The 18,228-nt window shown below is 36.8% G+C and overlaps 1 protein-coding gene across 3 annotated transcripts in view; it reads left to right on the plus strand.

Annotated features, from left to right (window-relative positions):
• WWOX (WW domain containing oxidoreductase) overlaps positions 1-18,228 on the plus strand; it is an 887,845-nt gene that overhangs the window by 235,010 nt on the left and 634,607 nt on the right. For all 3 annotated transcript variants that reach the window (XM_036232114.1, XM_016136929.2, XM_036232115.1), the window contains exon 7: positions 17,938-18,123. In XM_036232114.1, coding sequence (XP_036088007.1) covers positions 17,938-18,123 — 186 coding nt within the window. The remainder of the gene's footprint in view (positions 1-17,937; positions 18,124-18,228) is intronic.

The raw sequence follows: 18,228 nt of genomic DNA on the forward strand, positions 1-18,228 counted from the left end.
CTCTCAAATGGAAAACCATCCCTGACACTGACCTGTGGAAAAACCTTTTGGTGATGTTTTGCTGCCTGAATTGCAAAGGCTGTACTTGCTGGTGTGGCCAGCCAAAGCCTCTGGGGTCTGGCCCCTCCTCCATCTTCATTTATAGCCATGTCTTCCCAACCCTGTTCCTTTATGCTCCACCCCTCACAGAGCTGCTTACGAGTTCTGCCTCCTGACTCTGGGCCTATGCTCCTGATTTGTGCTACTCCAGTACCTCGTGCCTGTTCATGACCTACTCACTGGATGAGTTTGTCACATCCTCTACAGAACCTCCCTCATTCCCTCCTCTTATGTCTACACCTCTTATATTGAATTGACAAGTCACTTTTGAAGCATTGACCCACACCCAATCATCATACTTGGAATACTTTGGGGACGCTTTTATCTATATTGATTTTTCTTTGTTAGACTGAGACCCAGAGAAGCAGAAATGTTGGCTAATTCATCTTTGTCTTAGCTTTGAATCTCTGTTTCACAACTTATGAAGATGGTGACCTTGGAAAATTTCTGAATCTCTCTGATCCTCAGTTTCTTCGTCAGTAAAAGTGGGAGATGATGGTCATAGCATTGCAGAGTGGTTGAGAGGATTAAATAATATAATGTTTATAAAACATAGTACCTAGTACTTGATAAACACAATAAATTTTAAATTGTATCATTGTTGTTTTCATTATCATCATCCTTTTCAGTTATTATGTTTATTTTTTTATGGTAAGGTCAAGGAAGGGCATGGATGGATGGGTAGGTGGGTGAATGGATGGCTGGTTGAGTAGATGGATGGGAGGGAGGGAAGGAGGGATGGAAGGAAGGAGGGATGGAAGGAAGGAAAGGAAGGAAGGGAAGGAAGGAAGGAAGGAAGGAAGGAAGGAAGGAAGGAAGGAAGGAAGGAAGGAAGGAAGGAAGGAGAAAATAGAAACACAGTTCCATTTGCTGGACAAATTTTGCTTGTAAGGTACCAATTTTCAGCCATTCAAAGTCTTGAATTGGTACCTTCTTCGGCGGCATGGAAGTTATATGTTTCTAGATCTTGGGAAACAAATTTTCAAGTAATCATATGTAAAGTAGTTATTTTAGAGAAATAACATAAATATTTGCCTTCTAGGAATCTATAAACATATTTATCTGTTAGGAGCCAGGGCGTCCTGATGTGGCATGGGCCATGTGAACAGGCTAGCCTGGCATTGCTTGGCTTGGACAGGGATTGACACCTCTGAGCCCTACCAAGCCTGTTCATCGACTTGCACTGAGACCACCTACACAGCCACTGACACAGCAAATCCATGATGTTAGGGTTCGTATTTGGTTACTCTCAGAAAACTCTTGGTTTACGTAAGACTTGGGAAAGGCATTTCGGTGTCTGTGGTTCAGAATTATATTTCCCAACTTGACCCATGAATCCAGCTTGGTTTTCTTCTTGTACCTACCATCTAACCACCCCCATTGTCACATTGGAATTCTACTTTTACATAATTGACATGTTGGGAAGTTTGTGCTTCAACCACACTGAGATCACATTTTAATAACATGGGAACCATCTTTTTTCCCCAGTAAATTATTGAGAAGCTAGTTCTTCTTAGCCTAAAAACTTGAATATACTTATGAAATAAATCAACCGTGTGACACTGTGGCAGCCTGCTGGAAATCCCCAAGGAATATTATATGTTTAGTTGAACAACATTTTCCTGCACTTTGTTTTTAATATTATGAGTCCTTCATTTTGTAAGTATCTACTCAATATCTTGTCATTCAGAAAAATATAAACAAATCCTCTCAATTAGTGGAAAAGTTTAATTTGCCTTTTAGTCTTATACTGCTGTTATAGTTCAGTCACCAACTCATAATCAAAAAAATTTTTGAGCTGACATTATGCAATAATTGATAACTAAAAACAGAAAGAAGAAAAAGGTTTCTGTTTGTCTCAGAAGTTCAAGTAACGGGTAAGTTCACAAACAACTTAGCTTTGGGAAATGGATCTTCGCAGGCTGTCTCTCACCTAAAAGGACAGCAGTGCCTCAATTTCCCTCATCAGATCTCCAAACTTCCACAAGGCTGTCTCTTGGGAACAGCAGTTCTTAACTTGTGCCATGGAATCAGCCGGGGATTGTCATAAATCACTGATGCCTGGCTGCTACCCCTAGACGTTGATTTAATTGTTCTGGGATGCACACTGGGCATTTGGACTTTTAAAAGCTTCAGGTTATTTCTACGCACTGCTGTGTGGGGCACTGAGCACAGCCCATGCAACAACCGGGTGTCAAGTCCTGGGTATTCTCTGTCCATTCATCAGCTGATGAACATCTGGGCTGTTTATACTTTTTGACTTTTATGAATAATGCTGCTATACACATTCATGGACAGGTTTTTGTATAGATATATATTGTCATTTCTCTTGAGTATAAGCCTAGGAGTAGAATTGCTGGATCATATGGTAACTTTATGTTTACCTTTTTGAGGAACTGCCAAACTCTTTTCCACATGTTCTGCACCATTTTACATTCATAATAGCAATATATGAAGATCCCAGTTTCTTCATATCCTTGCAAATACTTTTTCTTGTCTTTTTTTAAACTTAAATTATAGATATCCTTTTTTATTATAGCCACACAAGTGGGTATGAAGTTTATTCAAATTTACATAATTTTCTTTATACTAAGTATGTCGTGGCATTTTTCATGTTATTAAATATATTTCTCTAATTTGAATTTTAAGAACTTTAAGTAATCTGTTGCATATAGGTAAAATTATTTAACCAATCTTCGAATTGTTGGATGTTGGGTTCTAATTTTTTTGTTGTACTATGATGATGCCCTGTACATACCTCTTTTTAGGTTTCTCGTTTTCTTAGGATCAGTTCCTGCAAGAGGAGTTTCTGGGTCAAAGCATATGAATATCTTTTAATACTAATCTATGAAACCAAATTACCTTCCAGAAAAGTTACCTGTAACTTTTTCTCATCCCTTCATTGAAAACTAGGCAATACTGTTGAGATCAGAAATATGACTAATAAAACTTGCATTTATTAAATTAAAGTCAAATGTTTATTACAAATGCAAGATGTCTGTTTATTAGTCACTGAAGTTCTTTTTTCAGTTGCCTTTTAATGTCATCTGAGCCCATTGCAGGCATGGTGAGGAGAAACCACTTCCTGGTGGGTGCAGGAGAGAAATCTGAGGTCATCCTTCGTTGGTGAGAGTACATGGAGGAGCTCAATGATGCTGAGTTGTGAGGAAGCAGGGAAGAGGCCTGGACTGGGAGTCACGAAGGACTGGCAGTCATTCAGCTCTGTCAGTTACCATTGTTTCCTAAGTCATTCTTTGTTTTAGATTGTGGTACCCTAGCTGTCACTTGGATCTTTTCAGTTGTAGAAGCTCATCTTCAGCATGTGACTCTGTTGGTGTTTCAGGAACTTCTTCTGACTCAGTTCTGCTCTGACACATGGAGCAGGACTTGCCACCCTATTAGAGGGAAGGCTTCACATTGATCTTAGACAAGAAGTAGCTGTGGCTTTTAAAGACCCTAATACCAAAATAAATTAAAAATATATATATATATTTATTTATTTATTTATTTTTCAATTACAGTTGGCATACAATATTATATAAGTTTCAGGTGTACAACACAGATTAGACATTTATATAATTTATCAACTGATTACCCGACACCATACATCATTATTACAATATTATTTACTATATTCCTTATGCTGTACTTTACCTCCTCATGACAATTTTGTAACTACCAATTTGTACTTCTTAATCCCTTCCCTTTTTTCACTCCTTCCCCCACCCACCTGCTCCCATCTGGCATCTATCAAAATGTTCTCTGTATCTATGAGTTTCTGTTTTGTTTGTTCATTTATTTTGTTCTTTAGATTCCACACATAAAGGAAATCATATGCCATTTGCCTTTCTCTAACTTATTCAGCACAATAACCTCTAGATCTATCCATGTTGTCCCAGATGGCTAGATTTTATTCTTTTTTTATCCCTGAGTAATATTTCATTGTGTATATATATCACTTGTTCTTTATCCATTCATCACTTGATGGACATCCAATTTGCCTCCATATTTTAGCTACTGTGAATAATACTGCAATGGACATATGGAGGCACATGTCCCTTCCAAGCAGTGTTTTGGTTTTCTTCATATGCATATTCATAAGTGGGATTACTGGGTCCTTTTTGGTTTCTTGCTATGGCCTTCGTTTTAAGTTTATTTTGTCTGGTATAAGTATTGTTACCCAAGATTTTTTTTTTTATTTTCCATTTTCATGAAATATCTTTTTCCATCCCTTTATTTTCAGCCTGTGTGTCTTTCAATTTGAAGTGAGTCTTTTGTAGGCAGCATATATACGAGTCTTGTTTTCTTATCTGTTCAGCCGCTCTGTGACTCTCCATTGGAACATTTTATCCATTTACATTTAAAGTAACTGTTGATAAATATGTAGCTATTGCTATTTTATTATTCATGGTTTTGGTCTTTTTTCTTTTTTTTCTTTTGTAAAGAAATTTCTTTACCATTTCTTATAAAGCTGGTTTGGTGGTGATGAACTCCTTTAGCTTTTTCTTTTCAGGGAAGCTCTTTGTCCTTTGATTCTAAATGATAGCTATAATCTTGGTAGCATAATCTTGGTAGCATAATCTTGGTTGTAGGTCCTGGGTTTTCATCACTTTGAATATTTTGTGTCAATTCATCAGGCCTGCAAAGTTTCTATTATGAAATCAGCTGACAGTCTTATGGGAATTCTCTCATAGGTAACTAACTGCTTTTCTCTTGCTGCTTTTAAGGTTCTCTCTTTGTCTTTAATCTTTGACATTTTGATTATGATGTGTCTTTGTTTGGGCCTCTTTGGGTTCATCTTGTTTGAGACTGCTTTCTGGGCTTGTATGTCTGTTTCCTTTACCAGGTTAGGAAAGTTTTCCAACATTATTTTTTCAAATATGTTTTCATTTCCTTTCCCTCTCTTCTCCTTCTGGTACCTCCGTGATGTGAATGTTGGTACACTTCATGTTGTCCTAGAGACCCCTAAGGTTATCCTCATTTTTTTGGGTTCTTTTTCCTTTTTGCTGTTCTAATCAAGTATTTTCTGCTACCATACCTTCCAAGTCATTGATCTGATCCTCTACCTCATCTAATATACTGATTTTTTTCATTATATAGATTTTCAAATATACCTAAGAAAGAAAAGAGGTATATAGGACCTTCCCATACCCTTTGCCCAGCTTCCATAATTACCAACATATGGTCAGTTTTATTCAATCTATTGTCTTTTTCTTACTAGATTATTTTAAAACAAATCTAAGTAATCATAAATTTTATTCATGTATATACTATATATACTCCTCTATTAACACAACTATTCATATTTCAGAATGTCACATTCTGTTTTTTTAAATATATATTTCAAATATTTTTGAAAAAAAATACTAATAATACATTTTCCCCTTGGTTTTCAATAATCATTTAGTGGAGATGATAAATTAGCAAAATAATACCACAAGGTTGTAGAATACAGTGAATAATGTGTCAAACAAATTTTAATAATTTCAACCTAAACCTTTAAACAATTGTTAGAATTTAGATGTTGAGAAATAAATTCAGCTTGCCATGGTACAATTCTAATAATAGGCTCGAATACTGTCATAGACCAAAACTTCATATCTTTGTGTCACCTATCACTTGTCCACAAAAAATGAAACTTTGTTTTTTTCTGAATTCACTGTATTTTGTTTGAGTCTCAATTTTCATTCATGATGGGAATATAAAGGATAAGGTAGACAGGGCCTGGAGAGCTGTTAGCCATTGTCACTTTAGGGAGTGGAGAAAGAGCCCAGCTGCAGGCTACCTAACTCATTTCATGAGTTTCAGAGTAGGCTTTTTGTAGCCAGGGATATTTTTTTAAAGTTAAGATGTAATTTATATAGTGTGAAATTCATCATTTTAAAGTGCACAGTTCGATGGCTTTTAGTATATTCATTGAGTTGTAGAATATTCAGATGTGGTAGTGGTGTGGCCCTCTGTCATCAGCTATAAAGCATGTCACCACTAATTCCAGAACATTCTTATCACTCTGAAAAGAAACCACATACCTGTACTCATTGGCAGTCATTCCTTATCTTCCTTCTTACCCCCTCCAATAATCTACTTTCTGTCTTTACCTCTTTGCCTATTCTGGACATTTCATCTGAATGGAATCATACAATATGTCTTCTTTTGTGTGATTGCCTTTTTTCATTTAGCCTGATGTTTTTGAGGTTCATCCATCTTGTAGCATATATCATTACTTCATTGCTTTTTATTGCCAAATAATATCCTGTTATATGGATAGACCACATTTTGTTTATCCATTCATCAGTTGACGGACATTTGATTTTTTTCCCACTCTTTGGCTACTACAAATAATGGGGCTGTGAACATTATTCTTATTACCTTGCCCTTTTTGAAGACATCATGATACTTAGGGGCTAAAGGTGTTGGAAGGGTAGTTGGGGGGATGGCGAAACATCTCTGGGAATCAGCGTTCTTCTCAAGCTCAACACCACGACCTTCTCTGAGCCCCTCTTGAAGAAGTTTCCTTTGGGACATGCCCAAGGGCCCTATAATCACTGAGAAAGCATGTGCCTTGGGAAGAAGTTGTCAAGTCTATGATCATAGCCAGCAAGAGACCAAGATGTTGAGTGACCCTTATTTGGTTTAAGAAGAGAGCATTGGCACAAAGTAATAGATAGAATCTAACTCAGGCTCAATTATTTTGTAGAACTTTTTGTTTTTTTGATCTCCCCGACCCAGGAAATAATTCTAACCAATCGGTGCTGGCTCCCTTTGACACCGGGGTCTGGTAGCTTTATAGCTGATGACAGAGGGCCACATTGCTACCACATCTGAATTAATCCTGAACTCCAGAGCTGCATGCTGTTCTCTGGCTAGGTTTTGATTGTATTTCTTCATTAGCTATTCCCAGGGCCCAGGGAGTCCCAGAGGATGTCAGAGTACATTAATTTTTATCATAACATGGAGTCTTTCAGGTCTGAATGGCAGCACACAGCTGTCAGGGCCTTTCTGAACTCTATTACAGCTCCATATATCTCTAGGCTAAACAGGAAAGAGTCCTCATTGGCAAGGAAATTTACAAAATGTATGAGATGTTTTATTGTTTGAGTGACTTGACCATGCACTTGAGCACATTCTCCAACTAATTTTTTTCCTATCGTCAATGTAGGTTCACCTCCACCTCCCCACATTAAAACCTTTCATTGTAACTGTATGGGGTAGGTTTTAAATAAATTCTTTTTGCATATGGTAATGAAATCATCATCTGGTACTGACAGCTATTCTACAAATATATAAAAAACTGAATTTTTTTCAGCAGATTTTATGCATCCATGGTATTGCATAAGTTTTTAAATAATGGCTTGTAGTGCTTAATATTGCATTATGTCTACAAAATATACTTTTAAATTGAAGGAATGCTAATATGTTTCTGGAAAGGCTAGTTATTTCTTCATTGCCTTTATTTTTCCCACTTGTCAAATGAATGAAGTATTTACGAGAATGCATTTTACTTAGAGACAATGTCCAGTTATTGTTTTAATAGAGGTGCTATCTACAAATGCCAGAAATCCCCCATGCACAAGGCCCTATACTGGACACCATGTGGTGTGGATGTAAGGACCCTCCCACAAGGAAATCCTAGTCAAAGAGAGAAGGCGCATTTTTTTGTTGTAAGAGTCAATGTGTTCTTAGTAGGCATAGCCAAATAACTTACTGCTAGTTCTAGTCCTTCACTCTGGTTTCCTGGATAATTCCAATTTTTTAGTAAGGGATGTGTATTGTAGGGCCACATAGACTGTTAACTTAATTACTTCCACTGCCAGGCAGCCTACCTGTCCAAGCCCTGTGAGCCATAGACCAGAGCTCCCCAAAGTTCACATACCACCACTTATACATAACATGTACACAGGCAAGTATTCTATTTATTGTAATATATACTAATTTTTAAAACCCAAAACAAGAGCAACTACCCCACTTAGCAAATATTTTTGCAAATGGTGAGTTTGAGAAATATGGATGAGTTAGTTCCCATTGCATTTTTTAAAATTTAATACTGATGGTCGTTCAGTTTGACAAAAATTAGGCAAGTGGCACATAAAAGACTGCATTGTGGACAATGGTGACATAGAGACTCTTTTTTTTTTTTTTAAACTACTAACTATGTGCATGCAGTGCTTTTGAAAAACAAATGACAGTGAGCTTAATAGGTATGAAAAAGATGCAGAGAGCTTTCACAAGAGATTTTTAATTTTCAGGGATTCAGTAATTCAACAACTTCTGTTGTATGTCAGGTATGGTGGTAGGTGCAGGAATACAGGGGTGACTGTCCTTCAGAGGTTTCTAGTCCATTGAATTACTGTGTCTTGTATATGACTTACTGTTATGACTTACTGTATTTTGTATATGAGAAAACTGAAGGACATAGTGAAAAACATATTCCCTTTGCTCTAAATAATGCCAGCTCCAACCCGCCATATCTGCCAGCTTCTTCCCTTCTTTCATTTATATGAATAATATTCACATTCCTTGAGTTCTCTCGTGGAGTTTACTAAACTTCAATTTGACCTCCCAAGACTTCTTTCATATCACAAGTGAATTTCCTAAGGACATGACCATGATTCATTTGTCAGATGAACAAATGGGAATTTGCCAAGAGAGACTTTGGTTCATTTGCATATTCTCAATCTATGAGAGCAATGTTCAAGTGAGGTGACTAGGTTATAAGTGCAGTTGAAGTTATTTATTCTTACTCTCCCCACTCTGGTGTCCTTATTGTACTCATCATTGATTGTTCACTTTATTAAATATTCTCAGAACACAAGACAGTAAAGTACCAAATGCAAAGGGCAGGAGAAAATTGGGAACAACTGGGAACTGTAACATAAAAGAGTCAGACCAGAATTTGAGATATCATGTCAATTGGATCAAGTGCCATTGGTGACATAATTATCAAATTGATGCATTTTTTCTGTTATACTTTTGCCCCGTATTTAGAATCAATGGGGTTGAGATTTTGCTTCTGGGACTACATATGATGGGATGAGAAAATTTAATCAAGATAATGGACATGAGGAAAAAATTAAAGGAAATAACAAAAACAAAAATGTTTCAATTTTCTGTTAAGTGTGTGTACTGATGTTCTGGAATTCACTATAAGAAGTTGTAAATGGTGCATGAAATGAAAAATTCTTGGTGGTCTCCAGGGGATACAGCCAGTGCTCTGCTCTATTCCCACTGATTTATTTGGATTATTTTCTCTATTCCAACTTAAAAATAAAGTGTGGCTAGGTTATCTTGACAGCTGAATACACTCTGGGTTAATTATTATTTTAATACTTGATGGTGTCCCTCACATTCTTGAGATATATACTTCCTTTAAAAATTTAGAAACATAGCTGGATGATCACTGACCACCTAAGCTGATGTTGATTTTATGTGTTCATATTTCTCTTGTGTTATTTGTTTTATTTCTTTGCATATTTACTCAGAATCTTATCTCCCAGAGATATTGAGTAATAGCATGGGAAACAATATATAGGTATTTTATAAACGTGGGAGAAAATTATATACAGATTTTATATCTGTATAAAATTGAATTATTGATATCATGTTCCCAAAGTATAGCTCAAGGTCTAGGAAACAGACAAGTGAGAAAAAGAAAACGGCCTCTTTCGGGTACCGCCTCTGTCATGGCCATAGCTAAAAATTTACCAGTTTTCTCTAATTCTTATAACTATCCAGCAAGGTGGGTATTATCATTCCCTTTTAATCATTATTATCATTGTGAGTTTAAAAGGCTAATTACATATTTTTTCCTAGTATTTTTTTTTAAACTTCACCTGTATACCACCAAAAATCATCTTGAATTTGACCAGTAGCATACACCCTGTATTTTGGACAGCTGAGGTCTTGATGGGTTGCTGGAAGGTAAAGAACCTTCACTGGGTTGAGGTACAGTACAAGAGAATTGCTTGTGTTCTGTTTTATGCTGCCATCTGTAAATTCAAAATAAACTTGCCTAACTAATTACTTAAGCAGAATCCACAGTGAAATTCTATTATGTTTTTTTCTGTTCTTTTCTGGGAGGAATAGATAGCTGAACAGCAGGTAAAACTGAGAAACAATTTTGGGGAGTATTTTGAGTCCTTAGGCCCCTTCTATTAAATTCAGTGTATTTCCAAATAGTATGAATTCTTGCGACTTGCTTGAGAAATGCCTCAGATGGTGCGACATTTTGTTTCAGGGAGGAATTGAAAAGTATTTCCCTATATGTAACATTCCACTTAGCTCATTCTTTTGCTGTGTCTGAAATGGAATCCCCAAGAGCCACAATTGTGTTAACACTCCTCAGGGTGTTTATTTAACCTGTAAAAGTCTGCCTCGTTTTTGGGGGGCAGCACATTACAATTTGACTTACAGATCTTCACTCTAACTCTGCCGTGATGGTTGCTACTGCTCCTTACAGATGTTTTATAGCACACTTCTAAGTTCTCAGATTTGAAATTACGTATCTGATTCTTAGGTTCCTTGAGTCATTATGGGCCAGTCTTATCTCAAAAGCATAAATAACTCTCCCTTTATTGATGAACTAGAACCAAATAACTTTTATCCTCCTCCTCAAGTCACTTTTTTAGAGGACACCATATTGTAAAATATGGCTATGTAATGTTCTATAGACCAAATGTCATTGAGAAATAGCATTGATTCAGATACATCCATTCAGATATGTATACAAAGCTTAATTCTTACTACAGGCAAGACCTTGGGCAAATAGAGACCTCTCTCCTTATGGGCATTGATTGTTGTCTACTGGCAGAGATAATATTTACATATGTAGCATGTGATAGAAAGTGTTAAATAATGTTGGAATGGGTTCACCTCAGACAGGCCTGAAGGCCAAGCCTCCTGGGAGATGCTCCACCTCAGGAGGTGATATTCACGAAACACTCAGGGCATGCTGGGGTTGGGTCATTTCCTGTTACTGATGAGCGTCCAGCATAGTCAACAGGATTGACTATGGCAGTAGGCATTTTTAGAGGGTGCTAATGGGATCCTGGCATCTCTATGCTTGCCCCCGCCCATTGGGTTAATATCACTAGTGGCTTGGTGACTTGCTGGGGACTAGAAGGTCAGGGAGCTTGGGAAACAGCTGGGTCTCCTGTCCCATGCAACTATCTATTGGTAGTTAAGTCAAAGGACTTGTGTCCTTTGGTTGTGTCTGTCTTTCTGCCAATCATACTATCATCAACCTTGTAAAAGATCTAGGGAGAGTGTTTAGGAATTTCAAAAGAGGGGATATTGCTTATTTCCCAGATGAGGAGCAAGTATTCTTGGGGAAGGAAGTATCTTTTGAGTAACCATTGGGAGATGTAGAAGGTAGCTGGGGCAGAGTGATGGATTCTGTTAGATTCTTATAAGTGGAAAACTAAAGGAAAACAAGAAAGCATTGTGTAGTTCTTGAGCAGGGATCAGAAAGAAATGTGGTAACGACGTCATGAAATTCTCTGCTGTCCAGAAATCCCCACTCCTGTCCTTATTATGAATGACAGCCAGTTTGGAAATAGGCTGAAGTTCACGCATTTTATTCTATTCTGATTTCTTATAGTCACGAGATAGCACTGCTACACAGGATCCACGCTGGACAACTCTGGACAACGCTGCACTATCAGACAGACCACTATCTATGTTCAACCTCTTAGCCCCGCAGTAGTACACATTCCTATTCTCTTGTTTTAAAACCCATGTATTTCATGGCTTAGTAAAGATTTCAGTGACAGATAATCCTGTATTTGAATTCTGGCTCCTGCAATTACTGGCAAAACATTCTTGAAGCTTAATTTTCTCATCCATAAAATGGTGACAAGATTGCCTACCTTATGGGTTGCTATGATGATCAAAATAGAATATTGACATTGCAAGAACTATCAACAATGTTTTTCAGACTAAAGTCATATGAATGCCCCAAGCAAGGAAAGCGTATAGGCCATTCTCAGTTCATATTTTCTAGGCCTGTGTGATCAAATAAACAGGCATTTATTGACCATTCTCTATGATCCTGGTCTAAGGGTCAGTTTTACGTGATGACAAATCTGTGGGACTACACCCTTTTTCCTACAACCTAAGTAGGTCATAAAACTATACAAGGAAGGATTTTTGAGATTGCTCAGAGCATTCAGAAAGTCTGCTCCAAGACTAACTTCAGCAATTGCCTAAGGAAATATGCAGAGACTAAATGTTTTACAAATTCAGATGAGGAGCCATTATTTTGGCTGTGGTGGTCCAGGGAATTTCCTCAGGAGATGCAGGATTTAAGCTGGCTCTTGAAAGGACAGAGGACAGTCAGCCTGAGTCCTGTAGACAAGGCCAAAGATTCTCTAATCTCTACTGTGTTATGTTTTCCTGTACTCTCAGCAAGTAGATTTTAAAAATCTTTATCTGATTTATTCTCTTGGAACTCAGAGCAAGTCACATTGTAAATAGCCCTTGCATATTTTACTTGACTTCAATTAAGTTCAGCAGTTTTGTATTAATCACATGTCAGGTGCAAGGTGCTCTGCGAGTCGCTCCAGAGGTGTGAAGGTGAATGAGGTCCAGTTGCTGGAGTCCCACTGCGTGTAGTTGCAATACAGTTATGCAAATGACTCATCTTGGGAATATGATCAGTACCATTAGAGACACACAGAGCATTACTGTTTTCTCCATTTTTTATATTAAGTTTCATTGTATATATAGTAAAATTTACCCCTTGTATTTTTGTGACAAACACATAGTCATGGAATCAAGATGTGGAACAGTTCCATCACACCTCAAATTTCCCCTACACCTTTGTCTTATACCTAGCTCATGGCAACCATTGATTTTTTTCTGTCCCTAGAGTTTTGCCTTTTCCAGGATGTTGTATAAGTGGAAGTATTCAGTACGTAGTTTTTTGAGTTTGGCTTCTTTCACATAGTATGATGCATATATTAGTTATTTGTTGCTGTTTTAAACAACAGATAATTAATATCCCTCAATCTTGGTGATTTAAAATAGAAAACATTTATTACCTCGCTGTTTTAGTTTTCTCTTGCTATTGTAATTAATTACCACAAGTGTATTATCTTAAAACAACACATATCCAGGGTGTAGGAATGTATTTTCTGATCAGCTTTACACATAATAAAAATATAATAATGTTATAAGTCTGCTAATTGGAATGTAGAAATGATCTTATTCTAATTTTTGCTAGATGTGGGATTTAATATATTGAATCTTGTACTGCTTATTTGTAATCTAGTTTTATAAATTTTTAAAAATGTCTTGTTAATATTCCTGTTACACTCTTGAAATGTTTTTAACGTGGCCCCGGTATTCATGATGGGAGAAAGCAGAGATGGCAAGGCCAGGTATGAGTGATTGCAGTGACCAAAGCTGACGACATCAGAACCAGAAATAGGAGCAAAAGTGGTTGTCTGAGCTTGAGTTCCCTAGAGATCAAGCCTGAGATGGGGATGTTTGCTCAGATGATTTATTGGAGGAATACTCTCAAAAGAAGAAAGAGGGAAACGGGTTGTGTTCAACTGGAAACTAATGTGACCTGATCCCACAGGGAGCCTTGGAGAAGAAATTATGCCATAGAGTTGGGCCTCTTTTTTCAGAGAGCACCTAGGTGGGGGGCATGCCTTTCCAGATGTGATGACACCCGCCAGTCAAGGACAATTTTCTGGAGAAGTCATAGCTCACAGCAGTTGGGAATGGGTGGGTACAATTGACCTGTAAATGAGAACTAGACAGAACATAACACTCACTTCATTGGAAATGTCAGGCACTGCAGAACATATTAAGAGTCCCTGAAAAGTCTAGAAGTCTAAAAGTCTAGAGGTATTGTCTCTATCCCACAGTCATAGAGACTATGGGATAGCAAATATTTCCTAAGCGTTTATATCAGGTGACCGATTAAAGAGTATCACACATTGAAGAAATAAGGACATCAGGAAGTAGGGGAGACTTAAGGAGAGAAGATGAAGTGTTTAGATTTGGATTGGGTACGTATGAGATCCTGTTACCAGTAGGTTCAGAGAATGCACTGAGCCCACACAATAGAGAGGTAGGGGCTTTCTCCATGGGTAGATTAGAATCACAGAAAACAAGTGCTTTTTCTCTCCCTCCCTCTTTCCTTCTTCTCTCTCTCTCTCTCTCTCTCTCTCTCTCTCTCTCTCTCTCTCTCTCTCACACACACACACACACACACACACACACACGACATTGGAATCTCTAGTTTATACATGAAAGACAACCTTTCTGTCCTTACTCATCCCTCCCAGACCAGAATCCACCAAAGAAGAAAAAAACAGTCCTTGAAAGTGCTGACTAATAGCATAAACTTTGGAATCAAAATGATACTATTTTTGTTTCCATTCTGTCTTTATAGTTTGAACTTTCCTTTTGATATTTTGTAAATATTCATCATCTCAGAGCCTTTTGAATCGCTATGGCTTTTAGTCAAAACAGAGCAAAATGTGCCATTTGAATAATAAAAACCTCATTAAAGTGAGGCTACAGGAATTCTTTTCCTTTAGTACAAGCCAATTAAGTGTCATTACAATTAAAGAAGTTTAGCATTTTATAGTTTCATATTCCATAAGCCTGTATTTAATTAACGGAGGTGACTAGTTTTAGGTAGACGGTGCATTTTCCCCTCTGGTGTTGTTCAATTAACATTAATGAAGGGTATTAAAATTTGGTGAAACAGGAAAAGGTTTCCCAGCTCCTCTGTGGGTTTGTGCCTCCAGGCTGGGTCTTTGGTAAGCAAGTTTCTTTGCTTGACACAGTTTGCATTTCCTTGAGAAAATGTACAGGCAAGGATAAAGGTAACTACAGGAGGTGTCATCAAGAGGTTATAGTGTCAAAAATTCCAAATGCCCAGACTTGTCTTAAAGACAGGGAAACACTGAAAAAAAAAAAAAATCAGCTTTGAAGAATTTTATTTTCTCTTGTGGATAAATGGAAGGATCTAGAGACAAAGGAAGGAAAATGATTTAACCAGGAAGGTACCTTGCAGAATACTGGGGTTTTGCTCATCATTCTTATGTTGTTGGATTTTAAGTTGTTTCTCATTCATATAGAGTTTTATAATTCTCACTCACTTATATATAATTATTACTCATCCTTACGCATAAGCTTTTATATAAATTTTGAATATTTCCTTAGGAAAGAATCTTAGAAACTTGTCTTAGTTTCCTAGAGCAGCTATAACAAATTACCACATTTGTTGACTTAAAAAAACAGAAATTTAGTCTATTACACCTCTGGGGGCTAAAAGTCCAAATTCAAAGTGTCAGCAGGGTTGGTTCTTTCTAGAGGCTCGAAGAGAGGATCCATGCAGTGCCTTTCTGCTGGCTTCTGGTACAGGTGGGCAATCCTTGGCATTCCTTGGCTTGTGGATGCAACACTCCAGTCTCTGCCTTGGCCTTCACATCTCCTTCTCTTCTTTTGTAAGGACACTTGTCATTGGTCATTTCCGTCTTAATCCAGGATAATCTCATCTCAAGGTCTGAATTTAATTACATTTGCAGAGACCTTTTTTTCAGATAAGTTCCCATTCGCATGTTCCTGGTGGACATATCTTTTAGGATCCCATATAGACACACTGATATATCAAGGGGATGAGAAGGGGCTGAGGGAGTGGTCTGCCCTGTGTGTAGGCAAAATGGGGGAGCATTATTTGTAGAAAATTCAAAACCAATAATAAAACTGAGTAAAGATTGCTGTGCATTTTATTACCCTCCAATGGCAATTCTAAACATTATTGATGATAAAATATTTCTCCCTCGAGAACTGCTTCCTCAGCACTGTGCTCCTGTGTACTCTACAGGGTGAAATAATGTGAATTTTTCTAATTCTCATGATACATATTTTCCATTTAGTATCCAAGGTATAGGAATATACTCACCAGCTTTATATGAGATAATAACAATATAATAATAATAATAGTAATGATGACAACAAATAATAATAATAACAAATCTGCTAATTTAATAGATAAAAATAATCCTATTTAAAATTTTGCTACTAGGAGAGTTCAACATGTTAAATCTTGTACTGGTTATTTTGTAACCTAGTTTGATGAATTTTTAAAATGTCGATGTCAATATTTCTGTTAGACTCAGAAAAAGTTTTTTTATTGATTTATAAACACTCTTTATATAGTGAAAATATGGGTTGTTTATAGCATTGCATGTATTTTCTATTGTTTCTTTTTTACCTTCTTTAGATAACAGATTATTTTAGTTTTTAGACACTTTTTTTATGCTTCCCTTTATTGCATACCATTTTTTTTTTAACCTCATGACTCTTCATCTATAGTCTTCCATGAGGATTGAACAAAATCAGACTGTTGCAAAAAGTAATAGCTCAATGAAAAGTTCTATGAAAAGAACATTGAATTTTAAAAATAAAAGTATAGGAAATATGTCATTTCCTATATTATATAGGAAATATTTTCTATATCACGTAAGAAATACAAGCCATTGGTATAGAATCTGAGCTGTATGAGGAAACAGCATCATCAATTTCCAGCCTCTGATTTTACAGGCAGGATTCAGAAACTCAAAGACCTTGGTGATTTGTCTGAAACTGGGACAAAATGCAGATCTTTGAACTTTTAATCCAGTGGCCTTTTAATCCAGTAGCGCTATAAAACCCTACCCTGCCTTTTTTTCTCTTATTTGTTAGCTAAATTCCCCCAGTGCTTTTTTTCTATAAAGCATATATTTGGTTGGTTGCATTTTTCCTTATTATAAAGATATCATATGTTAATTATGGAAAAAATTAAGAAAATACAAATGAACTCAGAAAGAAAACGATTTAAGATACATTGGATTCCACCCACCCCAAGAAACAACTACTGTTAACATTTTTGCGTATTCTTCGTTACTATTTTGTGTGTGTATGTGTAAATGTGATCATACAACAGTAGATAATTTATTTTTTAACATCAGTGTTTTACAGGGTCAATTGATTTGCTTATTTGTTATCATTTTAATGGCCACATATTATTCTATCATACACATATATTAAAATTCATTTAATGATTTACCAATTGTACATTTATTTTAACTCTAATTTGTTGCCTTTATGTTGCAATTACCAACACTGGATAGCCTTGAATATATTTCTCTATACAGTTCTTATTAGTAATTCAGGATGATTTACTCTGAGTACAATTTCATTATGAGGTTTTAGGAGTTTGATTCACAGGAAAGGCTTACTTTTATTTAAAAAAAATATTATGAAACAAATTAAATATATACAAAAGAAAATATAACAGGCCTCCACTATTTTTCAAAGCTCATTTCTAAAATGTAGATTTAATTTGACCTTTAGAAGGAATATGTTCAAATAGTATATGCCTATCTCTTTAGGGCATTTTTACCTTGATTTGTTTACTTAGCCCCTCCTAAGTGCTGTGTCTACCTTTTTACAGCATATTTTCTCCTTTATTTTTTATATTTAAGGGCTATTTTGATTTTACAGGTGAAGAAACTGGAAGTTGGATGAATTAAGAAGCACAGATTCAATTAAGTGGTAGAACCTAGATTTCAACCGGGGTAGCCAACACATGTTGGCCTGCCTGGTGTGGTTCTGCACCCCAGGAGAACCCCTTGTCACCTGTAACCCAGGAGAGATGCTAACTCGAAGTCCAAGCCCTTCCCCAGAATGGTTTAAGATGCAACATTCCAGTGCATCCCATTTTCAAGTGACTAGAGTTTTGAAGATACTAAAGAATTGGTTATGCCTCAGGGAGCATGAGTTATCCTTTTTTTAGAGTGCTTATGTCTTCACAATGTTGGATATTTTATTTTTCAGGCCTCTGCATGTGCTCGTGTGCAATGCAGCAGCTTTTGCTCTACCTTGGAGCCTCACAAAAGATGGCCTGGAGACTACCTTCCAGGTGAATCACCTGGGGCATTTCTACCTTGTTCAGCTCCTTCAGGACGTCTTGTGCCGCTCAGCCCCAGCCCGTGTCGTCGTGGTCTCCTCGGAGTCCCATAGGTGGGTTAGAAGTCAGTATTTTGCTCTCTCGTCGTCTTCATTGTACCAGCTAATGTTCCCCCAAGGATCTTTCTGAAAATAATTTTCATTAGTCCTAGTCTGAAA

This window comes from Rousettus aegyptiacus, unplaced genomic scaffold, assembly GCF_014176215.1.
Source record: "Rousettus aegyptiacus isolate mRouAeg1 unplaced genomic scaffold, mRouAeg1.p scaffold_m13_p_14, whole genome shotgun sequence".
In the NCBI taxonomy this organism is placed as follows: Eukaryota; Metazoa; Chordata; class Mammalia; order Chiroptera; family Pteropodidae; genus Rousettus; species Rousettus aegyptiacus.